This window comes from Oncorhynchus nerka, linkage group LG26, assembly GCF_034236695.1.
Source record: "Oncorhynchus nerka isolate Pitt River linkage group LG26, Oner_Uvic_2.0, whole genome shotgun sequence".
Classification (NCBI taxonomy): domain Eukaryota; kingdom Metazoa; phylum Chordata; class Actinopteri; order Salmoniformes; family Salmonidae; genus Oncorhynchus; species Oncorhynchus nerka.
In genome coordinates, this window is record NC_088421.1 from 23,542,537 (window position 1) to 23,562,597 (window position 20,061).

Below are 20,061 nucleotides of genomic sequence, written 5' to 3' on the forward strand. Positions count from 1 at the left end.
CGGGATTTGATGTCACCTGTGTCAGCTCTCCATACTCGTCCTGAGGTGCGTGCTAGCCGTCTGGTGAAGACTATGCCAGCCCCACACACCAGGCCTCCTGTGCGCCTCCCTAGCCCTGCACGTCCTGTGCCAGCTCGGCGCTACAGATCTCCAAGACGTGCTTACATGGGGGGGATCATACTGGTCAGGCACCGTGTTATGCGGTGGAGCACACGGTGTCTCCAGTACGCGTTCTTAGCCCGGTGCGCTACATCTCAGCTCCCCGCATCTGCCGGGCTAGGGTGAGTATCCAGCCAGGACGGGTTGTTCAAGCTCGTTGCTCGAGACCTCCAGTGCACCTCCACAGCCCAGTGCATCCGGTGCCTCGGCCAAGGAAGAGGCCGCCTGTATGTCTCCCCAGCCTGGTGAGTCCTGTGCCTGCTCCTAGAACCAAGTCCCACTCCTGTCCGGAGCTGCCAGAGCCGCCCTCCTGCCCGGAGCTGCCAGAGCCACCCTCCTGTCCGGAGCTGCCAGAGCCGCCCGTCTGTCCGGAGCTGCCAGAGCCGGCCGTCACTCCGGGGGCGCCAGAGCCGCCCGTCACTCCGGGGGCGCCAGAGCCGCCCGTCACTCCGGCAGCGCCAGAGCAGCCCGTCACTCTGGAGCCGCCAGAGCCACCCGTCACTCCGGAGCCGCCCGAGCCGCCCTTCACTCCGGCGCACCTAGATTCGTCCTTCACTCCGGCGCCGCCAGAGTCGCCCTTCACTCCGGCGCCGCCAGAGTCGTCCTTCACTCCGGCGCCGCCAGAGTCTCCCGCCTGTCCGGCGCCGCCAGAGTCTCCCGCCTGTCCGGGTCGCCACTCCAGAGGCGCCACATAGGTGGGCCAAGACTAAGGTGGAGTGGGGTCTACGTCCCGCACCAGAGCCGCCACCACAGTGAAATGCCCACCCAGACCCTCCCCTATGTGTTCAGGTTTTGCGGCCGGAGTCCGCACAATCGGGGGGGGGGGGCGTTACTGTCACGTCCTGACCTTAGTTCCTTTTTTATGTCTCTATTTTTGGTTTGGTCAGGGCGTGAGTTGGGGTGGGCATTCTATGTTTTTGTTCTATGTTTTGTATTTCTGTGTTTGGCCTGGTATGGTTCCCAATCAGAGGCAGCTGTCTATCGTCGTCTCTGATTGAGAACCATACTTAGGTAGCCTGTTCCCACCTGTGTTTGTGGGTAGTTGCTTTCTGTTTTTGTGACCAGACAGAACTGTTTCGGTTGTGCTCTTTGTTGTTTTGTCATTCAGTGTTCTGTTCTATTAAATAATGATGAACACGTCCCACGCTGCACCTTGGTCCTCACCTTCTTCCACCAACAGGCGTTACAGGGACCCTTCATCACCGTCACACCTTGTACAGTATGCATGACCAAAGATACTGGTAACTAACCCAAGATCATTGACATTGTTTCCAATGGGAGAAAATTAAGCATAGTGTGCAGAACAAGCAAGAAGGTGGGCAGAGCCAAGCACGAGCTAGCAAGATCCTATTGGTGTGTTCTAACATATATTTGCATATTTCCATTTGGGAACGCCTACTCTGTGAAGTGTGCGTGTGAACTAACTCAAGTCATCCTTGCGCTCCTTCTAAACAATGCAATGTTAAGAAACATTTTTAAAGGGTCAAGTCTCCAAAACTTAGTGCGCTCTGTTCATAACCGGATTGTAGTTTTGGGATAAAGAAAACTGTATTGAGATCGAATGTTACATCAATGAGAAAATGTGCGGAATGTCGGCCAAGTTTCATCTAGCTCCATCTTCTCCCACTTCCCTCCACTGGTCTTATTTGGTGGTGAGAAGAAGTTGTAAACGGATGCTTCAGATTTATACATCACATCCTGTGAAGTATCTGGCTCCTACTTCTTTCTGTGGTATGACAGTCTTTCCCTGGTATACTGGCGGACCAGGAGTCATTTATCTCACCTCATTCTCTAGAGCCAGATTAGCTATAACACCAGCATGGATCAAGCTTCATAAGAAGCTTCGTCTTCCACTGCAGACAATCTAACCGGGCTAAAGCATGTTTCACATGCTGTCTCTCTACAAACCAACAGTAGCTGTTGGTCTATGCACTATAACTAAGGCGCTGTAATGGCGTCGATCTATTTGAAAGATCAATATCTTGCACAGTAAGAAATAAGAAGTGAATATATTTATACATAAATAACACAGTGACCTGATGAAGATCTTTGCAGGATGGAAACGTAGTTTGTTTATGAATAAAGGTATGTGGTGGGGCTTATGAGTGCCAGCTCTATTTCTATTGGCCCTGCACCCCACTAAGGAATGTTTGATCACACTTGACTATATAATTAACATAGCAACAACATGAAGTGTGTCTACACCAGACCAGATCACAGTAGACAAACAAACACCTGAATGATCCTGAGGCATCCCATCCATTTGGAGAGATTGAGTGTGGTCAATACCAGATTGCATAGCTATTACTGTCCTCGCTCTGTGCTGTTGGTGAAGATGATGGCTGTCGTACAACATCTAATCAGAGACTACACACTACAGAGCAGCAGGGTTATGATTGGGATACAACAAACAGACCCAATCCCCCTATCTCCTCTCATTTCATCAAGCCAACTGATGATTATTCCATGCCATGACAACAACTAATAGCCATAATGACTGCAGTGAGCTCGAAGAACTCACCCACAAAGGGAACGTTCAATCTATTACCACCCTACAGCTCAGCAGCAGCCCTCCCTTTCATTTAGAGAGGAGGCGGTGTTTGAAGCCAGGGGAGGCCCTGCTACACCTACAGCCAGACAAGTGTGACTACGCTCGATTAAAAAACTCCTAAAATACAGAAAAGCCATTGATCGCCTGTTATTGGTGTCATCTTAATGCATGCTGTGGATTTGATGGATGGCAGTGCTGCACACTGTGTCCTCATCCTGCTCATCTTTCATCTGCTCCCCACGTCACTGCTTCTCTCCCTCAGAGGGGGTAAAGCGTTAGCGACCCTCAAGCCGTCTTTTTGTGATTCAAATCCTTTAGCAACACGTAGAAAATGCTTGTATGAGGGAATCTGTGATGTGTGTTGATTTTCTGTCTGCCTCGAAGTCCTGAGAGAAGAGATGCATTTCATCTATGGAAATCATAATAGCCTTTCTACCATCATTTCTTCATGGTTATTGTAGTATTGTCCAGTCCTTGAATCCTGGACAGTGTTTGTTGATGAAGGACAGGGGGTATTACACAGTAGATGCACACATCATTGTGGACAGAAGAATGGTGTAATTGAATCAGATGGTTCAGGGATATATCTCTGATTAATCTCGGACTCCCCTGATGTTTTGGAGGCTGGTTAATTGGATATTTATGTTGAACCTTTGAGCTGTTCTCCTCTATACTGATGCTAGCTGGGCTACCCTGAATAACACTCCTCGTCTAATTATGCTGCTGCTGGATGGATTCAGACTGGATAAAGGACTGGCTCTGCAGTCCTTTAGGCTGCAAGGCGGTGCATTAGAAGAAACGGGTGCATGTTCATGATATGTGTGTGTTCCTATGGGTGAGATATATATTATACATTATTTTACATCTTCTATGTGTTTACAATTTTCCTTTTACGTGATTGTTATTTGTGGTTTTGTGTGTGTGTGTGTGTGTGTGTGTGTGTGTGTGTGTGTGTGTGTGTGCGTAATCCTCTATGTGAAGGGTTTTTCTAGGCGTGTCTGTGCGTGTGTGTGCGTGTGTGTGCGTGTGTGTGTGTGTGTGTGTGTGTGTGCGTGGTCCTCTATGTGAAGGGTTTTTCTAGGCGTGTCTGTGCGTGTGCGTGTGTGTCTGTGTGTGCGTGTGTGTGTGTGTGTGCGTGTGTGTGTGTGCGCACATGTGTGTGTGCGTGTGTGTGGTCCTCTATGTGAAGGGTTTCTCTAGCCGTGTGTGTGGGCTGGGTGTGTGTGTGTGCGTGGTCCTCTATGTGAAGGATTTATCTAGGCATGTGTGTGGGCTGGGTGTGTTTGTGCGTGGTCCTCTATGTGAAGGGTTTCTCTAGGCATGTGTGTGGGCTGGGTGTGTTTGTGCGTGGTCCTCTATGTGAAGGGTTTCTCTAGGCATGTGTGTGGTCTGGGTGTGTTTGTGCGTGGTCCTCTATGTGAAGGGTTTCTCTAGGCATGTGTGTGGGCTGGGTGTGTGTGTGCGTGGTCCTCTATGTGAAGGGTTTCTCTAGGCATGTGTGTGGGCTGGGTGTGTATATGACCCCTCAGTGTAGAAGGTTTTTCATCACGTCTCCTGTGATCAGATCACATGGAGCTGTCAGAAAGCATTGCATTACAGCACGTACAAGTCACACAACTGCAAGTCGGCCAAGCCAACGCAATGAGTTATAATGCTGCACATTACACATTTTCTCTTTCGCTGTTGCTGTTTGTGTTTCCATAACTACTACACAATTCACTTAGCCCCAGTGAGTCATACAAGATAAGCACAGATACCAGTTGTTATTCAGCTTGATAATGACTTAGTCATAGGGGACACACAGAGGGCAGATTCTACTGTACTTATAGGATTTGTCCCAAATGGCACCCTATTCTATATAAAGTGCACCACTTTTGACCAAGGCCCATAGAAAATAGGGTTCCATTTGAGACATAGTCTCTGCTGTTTTCTGAGCTGGGCTCCTATTCAACTCTCTCCTCTCTGTTAGCTGAGAACAGCTAGGAGCAACTCAATTAAACAAGTGAAAAATAGTCCTCTCACTTGGAGGGGAAAAAACCTTCACTTTGTCATTAGCAGAGGAAGACTGGTGGATGCTCTGTCAAAAGCATTTCGGAGAATTCTTCCTCATCTTAAATGCAAATGAAGCAATTTTACAAACCGAGATATTCAAATATGAATGTGTCTGAGATTATAGTTTCATTAGCGATTTTCTTTTTCCCAAAAAGAGATATGTGTAACCATAATCTGTTCCTCCTAAATAATCAATATGGTTATTGTATATAATATCTATATATCTTATTATATATCTTTTTCAACAGTTAAGAGGTACTAAATGACTGCATTGTTATGATGACGTTATAACTGCTACAGGCCAACTGGACAGTACTGAGTGGACTGTAGCTGGAACTGTCTGAGGTGCCCAGTAACACCACTGACTGAGTCAGACATGCAGGTGCAGCACTTTCTGTTGACCTATTATGATGATGCTTCTTCTTTTGTACTACACTCATGTCTCACTGTCTCATGCATTGTCTATTTGCCAGACTTTATTTGGAATTGTGCTTCCAGTACTATGACCCCTGCAATTCTCTAACACTCCAACACTCTCCAAGTTACTTAGGCCCAGAGAGGGGAGAGGTCGGGTTAGTCTTATCTGTGAATGTGTCTGTAAACTACTCCTAAACCATGTGAAGGGATGGTGTGATTAATGGGGAACCAGTTAGGTGGCTCCACAATGTCTGTGTGCCAGTCACGTCTCTGTAAGCTTGTCCAGGAGGGGGGATGTATTTGATATATGCCATTGGATGAGGTATTGTTGTTGGTTCTAAATGGTACCAAGAACAAGATCAGAGCTTTGATTTTGGAGGCCAAACTGAACGATCATTTATAGCTGATGCTATAAATGATGGGATACTCCTTTTTTCTGGTAAAAGCTTATTCGTATAATGTTCCTAAGATCTGTTATTCGTCATGTGAGCTTTGATGGGTGTGTCTTGGCTATAAATGATACCAAGGACTGTTTTGTAAGCACTCTCAGAGAATTCATTTATGTCACTGATCTGAGAGTCACAGGGCTATGGTGAAGCTCATATAATTAAAAATGGGCTTTATGATAACTCTGACTTGTGTGTGGTTTGCTCTCTCATGATTTGGTAATACAGGAAATTTCCACGACAGGATGTAGTATCTACGCTACTGCTCATTTCGTTGTGTTGCACACAGTACATGTGTGTGGCGTCTTTGTGAATAAAAACGTCCACTATATGAACGTGTGCAGATGTAAATGGGATGTAAATGTTAGGGGAAGGATAGTGGTCCCCCATGTGATTTCACTGAAGAGCACAGCTGAGCCAATGCTGTTAGGAGACATGACAAGTCAAAGTTGTCATGAGAGTTAGTTGGTGGCGACAAGCCATATGTACAGTGTTGGCTGCAAACCAAGCCTGAAGCTCTGCTAAGACGACCACAGAGCTTTTCAATGTTGCACTTAGGTGTTACTCTTGTTTGTCTTGTCATATTTCATTCAATCACATCCTTCCCTCCATCTGCCTAATGTCTTGCTATTTTCTTGATTTTGTCTACCCCCTACGTTGACAACATAATTCAAGATATTTTATGTTTCACAAACAGGCCGGAAATTAAACTAAAAGCCCAGTCCTTTTCCCACATTCTGTAGGGCTGTTTTGTGTTTATTTGACAAAGGGAGACAGAGAATACACAGAGAGAGAGAGCGAGAGAGAGAGAGATAGAGAGGACTAGGTTGAAAGGGGGTATAGCAGCCAAAGCAATAATTCAGTATGATGCTGTTTGTCTAGGTCTCCCTCTCTGAGTGCACACACACTCTCCTGCTCTCCCATTCTGCTCCTGTTGTGTAAGTCGTGGCAGCAGCCGACAAACAGAGGGGGAGGAGAGAGAGAGAGAGAGAGAGGGAGAGAGAGAGAGGGAGAGATGGAGAGAGAAACAGAGAGAGAGAGAGAGAGAGAGAGCCCTGGCGTTCTCAGACAGACACTCATCGCTCGCTCTCTCACTGGCTCGGTGGACAGAGCTGTGGCGCAGGAGCAGAGGAGCACAGAGAGGACACGCTGCCCGATCAGAGAGAGGGGACCAGAGGAACAGTCTGTCTGCACGGGAGGAATAGAATACAGAAAATAACAGGGCAATATCCAAAGGAGGGGAAGTGAGAGAGAGAGAGAGAGAGAGAGAGAGAGAGAGAGAGAGAAAAAGAGAGAGAGAGAGAGAGAGAGAGAGAGAGAAAAGAGAGAGAGAGAGAGAGAGAGAGAGAGAGAAAAGAGAGAGAGAGAGAGAGAGAGAGAGAGAGAGAGAGAGAAAATGCACACATCTACTTCATGGGAGGAGGAGGAGCCCGGTTGGGGGTGGAGCTGAGAAGGATTGACGGACATCGGCACAAGAGGAGGAGCGTGAGGGCAAGTTCATGAATTTGATTTGGAGAGAAGTATTTTTAGAAAAGGAAGAAAACAAGAGGAGCGTTACGATTAGAAATGCCACAGTTCTGAGGGAGAGAAACAGAGTGAGAGAAAACTGGAACGAGAGAATGAGGGAGAGAGAGATACCAGGATCTGAGCGTGACTGAACAGATTTTCCATCGACTCTGGTCAGGTTTCCCACAGGGAAACGCAGTGTGTGTGCATGTGCTCCTCTCTCAGTGTGAATGAGTGTTTGCGTGCGTCTGGGACTAAGAAGCGTCTGCTCCTCGCACAAGACGGGCTGGCCGTACATTATCACCCGCAGGACACAACACCCGCTTCTCCAGTCAAGAGAGGAGGAGAAGAGAAAGGACAATGAAGGGGGGAAATAGGGAGGGAGTGAAAGAGTGACAGATGGGAAGAGGGGAAGGCTGGAAATCAAGAAGATAAAAGTGAGCTCACAAAAAAAGCCGGAGAATAAATTAGCGAGGTAGACTCACAAAGGCAATTAGTGATGCGCGGCTGCTCGTTTTAGCAGTGTCATGTAAACAAGTCCAGCCGTGGTGGTGTTGGAGGGTTAGCAGGTTGAACGAGGCTGAGCATCACTGATCGAAGTGGAGCGACGGCAAAGTCCCAAAAGACAGCAGCCTTGGTCGGCAGAGAGGAGCGCCGACAGAGCAGAGGGAACCGGCAGGACAAGCCGTTCTTTGACAGATGGCACCAGATAGAACCACAACAGACTCACTGCTCTCTTCTTTAACCTTCCGTTCTTTCATTTTGTCTGTGCTTCTCAGCTCATCTTGCCTCTCTCTCCTCTAGCACTCACTCCACCCACTCTCTTCTCCCTCCCTATCCTTTTCCCTCTCACTCCCTCCCTCTCGCTCTCTAGCTCTCTCTCTCTCCCTCTGTCTCTTCCTCCCTTGCTCTGTGTTACACTAACTGGTGCGGATGCTGGAGTCGCTCATGTAGAAGCTGCATCGCTTGGTGCATATTTGCATGGCTGAATGTATTTTTTACTGCTGAGTTGGGTGAGTGGAGTACTTTCAGGTCAATGGAACCAGATGGACTGAGAGGGAGAAGCCCAACAAGTAGCTAAAGAGTAAAACAGGACACCAACAACAACAAACAGAAGACACTGTGACAGAGAGAGAGAGTTAGTATGTGTGTGTGAGTGAGGTTGTGTGTGAGGAGCTTGTACGGATTGTCAGATAAGCACAAATCCAGGTGTGGATTACACCAGTGGGGATATCGGTGCCCTGGAGCTCCATGTGGGGCCCAGCCCCTGAGGCCTGGCTGGGAGATGAAGCCTTTCTCTCGGCACTAGGAGCGGTTTGGGCAGCCATGGCTCTGGAGGGGCGATGTCTCCAGCGGGGATCCCCAGCCGTGGTGAGGAGAGGCCGCCGGCGCCTCCCTGCAAGGCCAGGCCTGTCCTCAATCACCTCCACCCTGCTGGCTGGGACAAGTCTGCATGGCCTCAGGCATGTGTGTGTGTCCGGTGGCTCCATAGGCCGTCGGGCCTTCTGGCTGCTGGCCCTGTGCACCTCATTGGGCCTGCTCCTTTCCTGGTCCTCCAACCGCCTGCTCCACTGGCTCTCCTTCCCCACCTACACACGGATCCACACAGAGTGGGCCAAGGAGATGGCCTTCCCCACAGTCACTATCTGCAACAACAACCCAATCCGCCTCTACAAGCTCACCAAAAGTGACCTGTACTTTGCTGGCCACTGGCTGGGCCTACTGCTGGCCAACCGGACAGTGAGACCCATGGTGCTGGATTTGCTGCAGGAGGACAGCCAGGCCTGGTTCAGCAAATTGTCTGACTTCAGGCTGTTCCTGCCCCCCAGAAACTTTGAGGGCAGCAACCTGGAGTTTATGGACCGGCTGAGCCACCAGCTAGAGGAAATGCTTCTCTCCTGCAAGTACCGAGGAGAAGCGTGCGGTCCCCAGAACTTCACCTCTGTAAGTCTCAGCATAGCTCCCTCTTAAATCACTTCTTCATTGACAGTTTAGCTCTGTGTGGTGGTTGAACCTCCCAGACTGTTCATCTGATTTCACCTGTTGTCTCTCCTCTTTTCATGGAGTTTCATCTCTTTCCTTGAAGTTCACAGTAGTTAACCGCAGGGTTTGGAACCCCAAAAAATGTCCAATCGTTTTGTTCTGAACATAACCATTATTTGTTTTGTTCCATTCCACTGTTCCGACCTGCAAAAGTTCGGATTGGTTTCGAAACCAAAAAAAGTACCAGTTTATATCGTTCCTCTCGGTTCCTTTTTAAATGTCTGAAGTAATCGTTTTTTATTACATTAGCTCAGCATTACATCTCTTTACCAATCATTGAGGATAAGGCCGCTTGCAATGGAGCGGGCAAGCTATATTTGTTTTAGCCTAGGCAGCCAATGATAGAGTTCTCATTGGGGCTGAACATTTTAGCCTGGTCCGACCCAAGCCCGATGAGCTGAAGCCCTAGCCCAGGCCTAGTCCGACATCCCATAAATGTAATGAGCCCGAAACCTAAACGATGACTGATTTCTAGAAAACCGACGCACCTTTCCCTAGACCATATTGCTCTTTTGTTCAAGTTAACGAGTAGACTATTCATTTACACTGGTTTTTACAACAACGTGAGATGTTGTTGAAAGCGAGCAGAGTGAGGAGAGAGTGAAAAGCCCTAGCCTTGTCTAAGAGAAGTGATGAGAGGGGAAAACCCAACTTGAATATAATCAGCAACTGTTGTATGTGGATCTCAGGATTTATACAGTAAGACATCCATACTGTTGTATGTGGATCTCAGGGTTTATACAGTAAGACATCCATACTGTTGTATGTGGATCTCAGGGTTTATACAGTAAGACATCCATAATGTTGTATGTGGATCTCAGGGTTTATACAGTAAGACATCCATACTGTTGTATGTGGATCTCAGGGTTTATACAGTAAGACATCCATAATGTTGTATGTTGATCTCAGGGTTTATACAGTAAGACATCCATAATGTTGTATGTGGATCTCAGAGTTTATACAGTAAGACATCCATACTGTTGTATGTGGATCTCAGGGTTTATACAGTAAGACATCCATACTGTTGTATGTGGATCTCAGGGTTTATACAGTAAGACATCCATACTGTTGTATGTGGATCTCAGGGTTTATACAGTAAGACATCCATACTGTTGTATGTGGATCTCAGGGTTTATACAGTAAGACATCCATACTATTGTATGTGGATCTCAGGGTTTATACAGTAAGACATCCATACTGTTGTATGTGGATCTCAGGGTTTATACAGTAAGACATCCATACTGTTGTATGTGGATCTCAGGGTTTATACAGTAAGACATCCATACTGTTGTATGTGGATCTCAGGGTTTATACAGTAAGACATCCATACTGTTGTATGTGGATCTCAGGATTTATACAGTAAGACATCCATACTGTTGTATATCTGTATATATCTTCAGAAATTAGACAAATACTTCTTCTGTTGCCTGTTTTCAAGTGTGTGTTTGATTCCGTGAAGTGTGTGTTTGATTCCGTGAAGTGTGTGTTTGATTCCGTGAAGTGTGTGTTTGATTCCGTGAAGTGTGTGTTTGATTCCGTGAAGTGTGTGTTTGATTCCGTGAAGTGTGTGTTTGATTCCGTGAAGTGTGTGTTTGATTCCGTGAAGTGTGTGTTTGATTCCGTGAAGTGTGTGTTTGATTCCGTGAAGTGTGTGTTTGATTCCGTGAAGTGTGTGTTTGATTCCGTGAAGTGTGTGTTTGATTTCGTGAAGTGTGTGTTTGATTTCGTGAAGTGTGTGTTTGATTTCGTTAGATCAGATTATCTGTGATTTCTTATCATTTATTCAGCATTGTTTACACTGTTCCAAACGGTCAGAAAACAAATATTTGAATAATAGCTTTACACACATGGGTCACACAGCGCTCAATCCTCTCCTCCTTCTTGATCTCTTTCTTCTTTTTGTTGTTGTTATTATTATCAGAATTATAAAAGTATGTAAGCTAATATCATCAACAGTAGGCTTAGTTTTAAAATGAAATAACAAGGCAGCCTTGAATAATTAAACATATAAACTTCAACATGTCAGTAACTGTGTTTAATCTTTGTAGGCAGAAAAATGAATTTCTTCCTTAGAACAGACTCTCGAGGATTTCCATGTCTAACACCTGTTTGGCAGTGGCACACAGCGCTCAGCTTACCCACCTTCTTCGGTTTCTTCTTAGGATTATTATTATTATTATGCAGTAGTATAGTAGCCCATATAAGTACGAGTCAGTCAGTCATGGCTTTAAATACAATCAAGCTTTTTATGTAGAAAATAAAATAACAAATGAAATGTTCTGCCTAATTAGGCCATGGCCTAGGCATTAAGGAAACAGAACAGAACACAACAAAATAACACATCAATTAAACAACACTGGAGCCATGGAGTCTTGAATATTGAAATAATAAATACATGTTCTGGATATTAGAAACCAGCCTATGTCCTAACGGGTGCATGTGTCACGTGAAGAGAGCATGGCAGGGAAAGGCACATTTAGCAAATAGGGAATATTTTTGCATTCTCAACAAATTAGGTAGCATAACTTTTCAGTCAGAGAAACAACAAGTAAGAAACTAGTGAATTACTGTAGTTAGATTGCAGCTTCAGCACCTCGGACAGCGCAATACACATGGCAGCCTGTGGCTGCTCCTGCAACTGACAGGGAGGAGAGAGAGACAAGAGTTCAGGCTGAAATTGAGAACTCTAGTGCATGGGCGCTATCAGCTGACTAAGCTATAGTTGTTTACATGCGCCATGGACAGATAAGTGTAGGGTGCAAGATGCGACTGAAATTTTGTAGGTGGGGGGAGAGTGAGAGAGGGTGGAGGAAGAGGCTTGGCTTGAAGTGCTGGGCATAGTTATGACACGCATTATCTGAATTAGGCCCACAGAATTATACCTATGGAGGAGCGGCTTCTATGGAGGAACTTTGAATGTCTTTGAACTTACGAGAGTTGTCTTAAAGTTGAACCAGAGCTAGCTAGCTAACTGACAAGCTTGTGTGTATAGAGCCACACCAGAATTTTAAAAAACGCATCTTAGCTTTTTGTAGTTATTTAATCCAATGTGAAACGTGATAACTATAGTATCCGTAACTAGCATTGAAGAAGTGAATCCATTCTTCTCTAATTAAATATCTCTCCCTAATTTCTGAATGCTTGTAGCGTCAGTAGGGTACATCAGCCTAAGCTTTGAAGGGGGAAGGGCATGTTGCCTACACACACATACACTGGCAAAGATTTTCAGCTGGCAGGCAGACACTGGAATATACGTTTCTGAGTGACAGAGTGAGGGCTTTGCATAGGCGCCTTTCTGCCCGGAACGTAAACTATGTTATTATTATTTTTTTCACCTTTATTTAACCAGGTAGGCTAGTTGAGAACAAGTTCTCATTTACAACTGCGACCTGGCCAAGATAAAGCAAAGCAGTGCGACATAAACAACAACACAGGGTTACACATGGAATAAAAAAACATACAGTCAATAATACAATAGAAAATGTCTATATACAGTGTGTGCAAATAAGGTAGGATAAGGGAGGTAAGGCAATGAATAGGCCATAATGGCTAAATAATTACAATATAGCAATTAAACACTGAAGTGATAAATGTGCAGAAGATGAGTGTGCAAGTAGAGATTCTGGGGTAGAAAGTAGCAAACTAAATGAGATAAATAACAGTATGGGGATGAGGTAGTTGGCTGGGCTATTTACGGATGGGCTATGTACAGGTGCAGTGATATGTGAGCTGCTCTGACAGCTGGTGCTTAAAGCTAGTGAGGGAGATATGAGTCTCCAGCTTCAGTGATTTTTGCAGTTCGTTCCAGTCATTGGCAGCAGAGAACTGGAAGGAACGGCGGCCAAAGGAGGAATTGGCTTTGGGGGTGACCAGTGAGGTTGCGTGCTACGGGTGGGTGCTGCTATAGTGGCCAGTGAGCTGAGATAAGGTGGGGCTTTACCTATCAAAAACTTATTGATGACCTGAAGCCAGTGGGTTTGGCGACGAATATGAAGCGAGGGCCAGCCAACGAGAGCATACAGGTCGCAGTGGTGGGTTGTATATGGGGCTTTGGTGACAAAACGGATGACGCTGTGATAGACTGCATCCAATTTGCTGAGTAGAGTGTTAGAGGCTTTTTTGTAAATGACATCGCCAAAGTCAAGGATCGGTAGAATAGTCAGTTTTACGAGGGTATGTTTGGCAGCATGAGTGAAGGATGATTTGTTGCGAAATAGAAAGCCAATTCTAGATTTAATTTTGGATTGGAGATGCTTAATGTGATGTAATGTAATTAATGTAATTAACCGGTTCCCATGCTTTTAAAATAACGCTTCTGTTCCGGAACAGTATAGATCACTTCTTTCCCGGTTCTGATTCTGTTCCTCAATTAAAATTAAAATTAAAAAACATAATAATAATCTCGTTTTAGGTTCAGGGAGGTTTTCGGTTCTATTCCTTGAACCGGTTCCAACTCCTGGTTCACAGTCACACCCTTTTACCTGTTTTTTCTGTCCTTAAACGCTGTCATGGAACTCTAGAACCAAGGTAGGCTATTATTATTTATCTATATTTATTTTCATCCCTGTCTTTTGAGCTTTTGAATTTATCCATCTGGACGAGTTGTACTTAGTATTTGCTTTGTTTAGTATTTACTAACTGTCGAGGAAAAACTAATTCCAAGGATCAGGCAGAGCTCATTTTCCAGTTTATACGTTTTATTCAAGCAATTTCCAGGAAGTTCACTCTCAGGATAAAGCCAGAGAGTAACTTGATTATTTACAAATCACAGTCAGTACGTACTTTATCTACACAAAGAGCTGTTTACCCCTCCTAGAGGGAGGTAAGCTTACAATATAGATAAGGGGTAATTATCTCTACTCCCTTAAAGCATTAAAACAAATAAAAGCAGGTTCTAACCTGTTCTCACAGACTATGTGTCAAAGATAGGCGAATGATAAGATCTTTAGAACCTACAAAGACAGAACAAGAATCAGACTGTTTAGGCATGTATGGCCCCAGAGATTAGGGCCAATAACAAATCTCTCCTTTGTGGGGTATATGAAGAGGTTACTGAACAGCAGGGACAATTCCCAGTGAAAAACACTATTGAGCTCAAGCATTTTCATAGAATTTAGATTGTAACAAAACCATTTTTCCCCCACATAACTGTTACCCAGTATTCGCTTTGTACAATATTTACTTATACTGAGCAAAAATATAAATGCAACATGCAACAATTTCAATGATTTTACTGAGTTACATTTCATACTGTATAAGGAAATCAGTCAATTAAAATGAATTCATTAGGCCCTAATCTATGGATTTCACATGACTAGGTAGGGGCGCAACCATGGGTGGGCCAGGGAAGGCATAGGCCCACCCACTGGGGAGCCAGGCCCAGCCAATCAGAATCAGATTTTCCCAACAAAGGGGCTTTATTACAGACAGACTCCTCAGTTTCATCAGCTGTTGGTGTGGCTGGTCTCAGACGATCCCGCAGGTGAAAAAACTGGATGTGAAGGTCCTGGGCTGGCGTGGTTACACGTGGTCTGCGGTTGTGAGGCCGGTTGGACGAACTGCCAAATTCTCTAAAATTTGGCGGCTTATGGTAGAGACATTAACATTAAATTACCTGGCAACAGCTCTGATGGACATTCCTACAGTCAGCATGTCAATTGCACACTCCCTCAAAACTTGAGACATCTGTGGAATTGTGTTGTGTGACAAAACTGCACATCTTAGAGTGGCCTTTTATTTTCCCCAGCGCAAGGTTCACCTGTGTAATGATCATGCTGTTTATTCAGCCTCTTGATATGCCACACCTGTCAGGTGGATGGATTATCTTGGCAAAGGATAAATGCAAAGGATAAATGCTCAACAGGGATGTAAACAAATTTGTGCACAACATTTGAGAGAAATTATTTTTTTGTACATTCTGGGATCTTTTATTTCAGCTCATGAAAAATGGGACCAACACTTTACATGTTGCGTTTATATTTGTGTTCAGTATAGTATTTTCTCTCTTTATTGTAGTTTATTCCGTGCCCGTTAGGGCCTGTTCATGGTTCTGTTGATTGGCCTGGGAGCCATTTCATATCACAAGGTACAGTCTCTATTGCCAGCCCCATGAGAACTGTACTGCCTGATCTCTCTCCGTCTCTGTCGCTCTCTCTCTCTCTCTCTCTCTCTCTCTCTCTCTCTCCGTGTGTGTCGGCTTCTCATGGTGCTGTGACAGTGACAGATGTTTTCTCTGAGGTGACACAAATACTCAAACACTCTTTGAAATGGTATTTTTGCATTTCATTTTTCTCTTCTTATCTCCCTCCATTGGCCCTAGAGCCTGTAAAACTCACTGGAGAACAGAAAGGGTGTCAAATGAAGGTGATGCGTGCAGTACTATGTTTGTGAAGACAGAGTGTATGTGCCCATGTGTTCATGTGGGACTACTGCCACAGTCCTCACTGATGTGTCAATCATTATAGCACAAGTTGTAGGCTCTCAGCCACTCTCACTTCACTTTACATGTTGAGCAGCTGTGCATTAAAACCTACTAACAGAGCAATATTAACCTCCACCCCTTCAATAAATACAGTTGAATGAGTGCAAAGCAGTGGTCTCACTCTTCATGCTCCTTCATGACCCCATTGAGTTGGTCAGCTTTGTGTCCATGGCTTCATAGAAATGGATGACTTTCATTAAGTTTAAACACAGCGTCCGATCAGCACTAGCTCTGTAATGATCCTGCTATCAGTCCTCTGTATCGGCGACCTCCCTGTCCAGAACAGGACGAGGAGCAGAGCAGCACGCCGTCAAACAATGTGCTACTTAATCAGAAACATGCCCTCAGGCCAAGGCCCTGTAATAATGTTTCAAACCAATCTCAGTCATCTGGAGTGAGGTGCTCATCCTGATTGCAACACAGACATCAATTTATTTAGGATTCTCACCATGGTGGCTCCTGAAGTTTTGTGGCTGAGCAATCTATACAGGGTATAGACAGGGTGGTGGACAGGGTGTGGACAGGGTGCAGACAGGGTATAGACAGCATATACAGACAGGGTGTAGACAGGGTGCAGACAGCATATACAGACAGGGTATAGACAGGGTGCAGACAGGGTATAGACAGGGTATAGACAGGGTATAGACAGGGTGAAGACAGGGTATAGACAGGGTATAGACAGGGTGTAGACAGGGTATAGACAGGGTATAGACAGGGTATAGACAGGGTGCAGACAGGGTATAGACAGGGTATAGACAGGGTGTAGACAGGGTACAGACAGGAATATGACAGCATATACAGACAGGGTGCAGACAGGGGGTAGACAGGGTATAGGCAGCATATACAGACAGGGTGCAGACAGGGGGTAGACAGAGTGCAGACAGGGTGTAGACAGGGTGCAGACAGGGTATAGACAGAGTATAGACAGCATATACAGACAGGGTGTAGACAGGGTGCAGACAGGGTGCAGACAGGGTGCAGACAGGGTGCAGACAGGGTGTAGACAGGGTGCAGACAGGGTGTAGACAGGGTGCAGACAGGTTGTAGACAGGGTATAGACAGGGTGCAGACAGGGTGTAGACAGGGTGCAGACAGGGTGCAGACAGGGTATAGACAGCATATACAGACAGGGTGTAGACAGGGTGTAGACAGGGTGCAGACAGGGTATAGACAGAGTATAGACAGCATATACAGACAGGGTGCAGACAGGGTGTAGACAGAGTGCAGACAGGGGGTAGACAGAGTATAGACAGCATATACAGACAGGGTGTAGACAGGGTGCAGACAGGGTGTAGACAGGGTGTAGACAGGGTGCAGACAGGGTATAGACAGAGTATAGGCAGCATATACAGACAGGAGGTAGACAGGGTGTAGACAGAGTGCAGACAGGGTATAGACAGCATATACAGACAGGGGCTAGACAGGGTATAGGCAGCATATACAGACAGGGTGCAGACAGGGTGTAGACAGAGTGCAGACAGGGTGCAGACAGGGTATAGACAGCATATACAGACAGGGTGTAGACAGGGTGCAGACAGGGTATAGACAGCATATACAGACAGGGTGTAGACAGGGTGTAGACAGGGTGCAGACAGGGTGCAGACAGAGTACAGACAGCATATACAGACAGGGTGTAGACAGGGTGCAGACAGGGTGCAGACAGGGTGCAGACATGGTGTAGACAGGGTGTAGACAGGGTGCAGACAGGGTATAGACAGCATATACAGACAGGGTGTAGACAGGGTGCAGACAGGGTGCAGACAGGGTGCAGACAGGGTGTAGACAGGGTGCAGACAGGGTGTAGACAGGGTGCAGACAAGGGCAGACAGGGTGCAGACAGGGTGTAGACAGCATATACAGACAGGGTGTAGACAGGGTGTAGACAGGGTGTAGACAGGGTGCAGACAGGGTATAGACAGAGTATAGACAGCATATACAGACAGGGTGCAGACAGGGTGTAGACAGAGTGCAGACAGGAGGTAGACAGAGTATAGACAGCATATACAGACAGGGTGTAGACAGGGTGCAGACAGGGTGTAGACAGGGTGTAGACAGGGTGCAGACAGGGTATAGACAGAGAATAGGCAGCATAAACAGACAGGGGGTAGACAGGGTGTAGACAGAGTGCAGACAGGGTATAGACAGCATATACAGACAGGGGGTAGACAGGGTGCAGACAGGGTATAGACAGAATATACAGACAGGGGGTAGACAGGGTATAGGCAGCATATACAGACAGGGTGCAGACAGGGTGCAGACAGGGTGCAGACAGGGTGTAGACAGGGTGCAGACAGGGTATAGACAGCATATACAGACAGGGTGCAGACAGGGTGCAGACAGGGTGTAGACAGAGTGCAGACAGGGTGCAGACAGGGTATAGACAGGGTGTAGACAGGGTGTAGACAGGGTATAGACAGCATATGCAGACAGGGTGTAGACAGGGTATAGACAGCATATACAGACAGGGTGTAGACAGGGTGCAGACAGGGTATAGACAGAGTATAGACAGCATATACAGACAGGGTGTAGACAGGGTATAGACAGCATATACAGACAGGGTGTAGACAGGGTGCAGACAGGGTGTAGACAGGGTGTAGACAGGGTGCAGACAGGGTATAGACAGAGTATAGACAGCATATACAGACAGGGTGTACAGGGTGTAGACAGGGTATAGGCAGCATATACAGACAGGGTGCAGACAGGGTGCAGACAGGGTGTAGACATGGTATAGACAGGGTGTAGACAGGGTGCAGACAGGGTGTAGACAGGGTGTAGACAGGGTATAGACAGCATATACAGACAGGGTGCAGACAGGGTGCAGACAGGGTGTAGACAGGGTGCAGACAGGGTGTAGACAGGGTGCAGACAGGGTATAGACAGAGTATAGACAGCATATACAGACAGGGTGTAGACAGGGTGTAGACAGGGTGCAGACAGGGTGTAGACAGGGTGCAGACAGGGTGTAGACAGGGTGCAGACAGGGTATAGACAGAGTATAGACAGCATATGCAGACAGGGTGTAGACAGGGTATAGACAGCATATACAGACAGGGTGTAGACAGGGTGCAGACAGGGTATAGACAGAGTATAGACAGCATATACAGACAGGGTGTAGACAGGGTATAGACAGCATATACAGACAGGGTGTAGACAGGGTGCAGACAGGGTGTAGACAGGGTGTAGACAGGGTGCAGACAGGGTATAGACAGAGTATAGACAGCATATACAGACAGGGTGTACAGGGTGTAGACAGGGTATAGGCAGCATATACAGACAGGGTGCAGACAGGGTGCAGACAGGGTGTAGACATGGTATAGACAGGGTGTAGACAGGGTGCAGACAGGGTGTAGACAGGGTGTAGACAGGGTATAGACAGCATATACAGACAGGGTGCAGACAGGGTGCAGACAGGGTGTAGACAGGGTGCAGACAGGGTGTAGACAGGGTGCAGACAGGGTATAGACAGAGTATAGACAGCATATACAGACAGGGTGTAGACAGGGTGTAGACAGGGTGCAGACAGGGTGTAGACAGGGTGCAGACAGGGTGTAGACAGGGTGCAGACAGGGTATAGACAGAGTATAGACAGCATATACAGACAGGGTGCAGACAGGGTGCAGACAGGGTGTAGACAGGGTGCAGACAGGGTATAGACAGGGTATAGACAGGGTGTAGACAGGGTGCAGACAGGAATATGACAGCATATACAGACAGGGTGCAGACAGGGGGTAGACAGGGTGTAGACAGGGTGCAGACAGGGTGCAGACAGGGTGTAGACAGGGTGTAGACAGGGTATAGACAGGGTATAGACAGGGTGTAGACAGGGTGCAGACAGGAATATGACAGCATATACAGACAGGGTGCAGACAGGGTGTAGACATGGTATAGACAGGGTGTAGACAGGGTGCAGACAGGATATAGACAGAGTATAGACAGCATATACAGACAGGGTGTAGACAGGGTGTAGACAGGGTGCAGACAGGGTGTAGACAGGGTGCAGACAGGGTATAGACAGAGTATAGACAGCATATACAGACAGGGTGCAGACAGGGTGTAGACAGGGTGCAGACAGGGTATAGACAGGGTATAGACAGGTTGTAGACAGGGTATAGACAGCATATACAGACAGGGTGCAGACAGGGTGCAGACAGGGTGTAGACAGGGTGCAGACAGGGTGTAGACAGGGTGTAGACAGGGTATAGACAGCATATACAGACAGGGTGTAGACAGGGTGCAGACAGGGTGTAGACAGGGTGTAGACAGGGTGCAGACAGGATATAGACAGAGTATAGACAGCATATACAGACAGGGTGTAGACAGGGTGTAGACAGGGTGCAGACAGGGTGTAGACAGGGTGCAGACAGGGTATAGACAGAGTATAGACAGCATATACAGACAGGGTGCAG

At 46.6% G+C, this 20,061-nt stretch overlaps 1 protein-coding gene across 1 annotated transcript in view; it reads left to right on the forward strand.

Annotated features, from left to right (window-relative positions):
* The first annotated feature begins 6,576 nt into the window (after positions 1–6,576).
* The window catches only part of asic2 (acid-sensing (proton-gated) ion channel 2), a 330,594-nt gene continuing 317,109 nt past the window's right edge, over positions 6,577–20,061 (forward strand). Inside the window, 1 exon segment of the mRNA XM_065010274.1 lies at positions 6,577–9,075. Coding sequence (XP_064866346.1) covers positions 8,383–9,075 — 693 coding nt within the window. The 5' untranslated portion in view covers positions 6,577–8,382.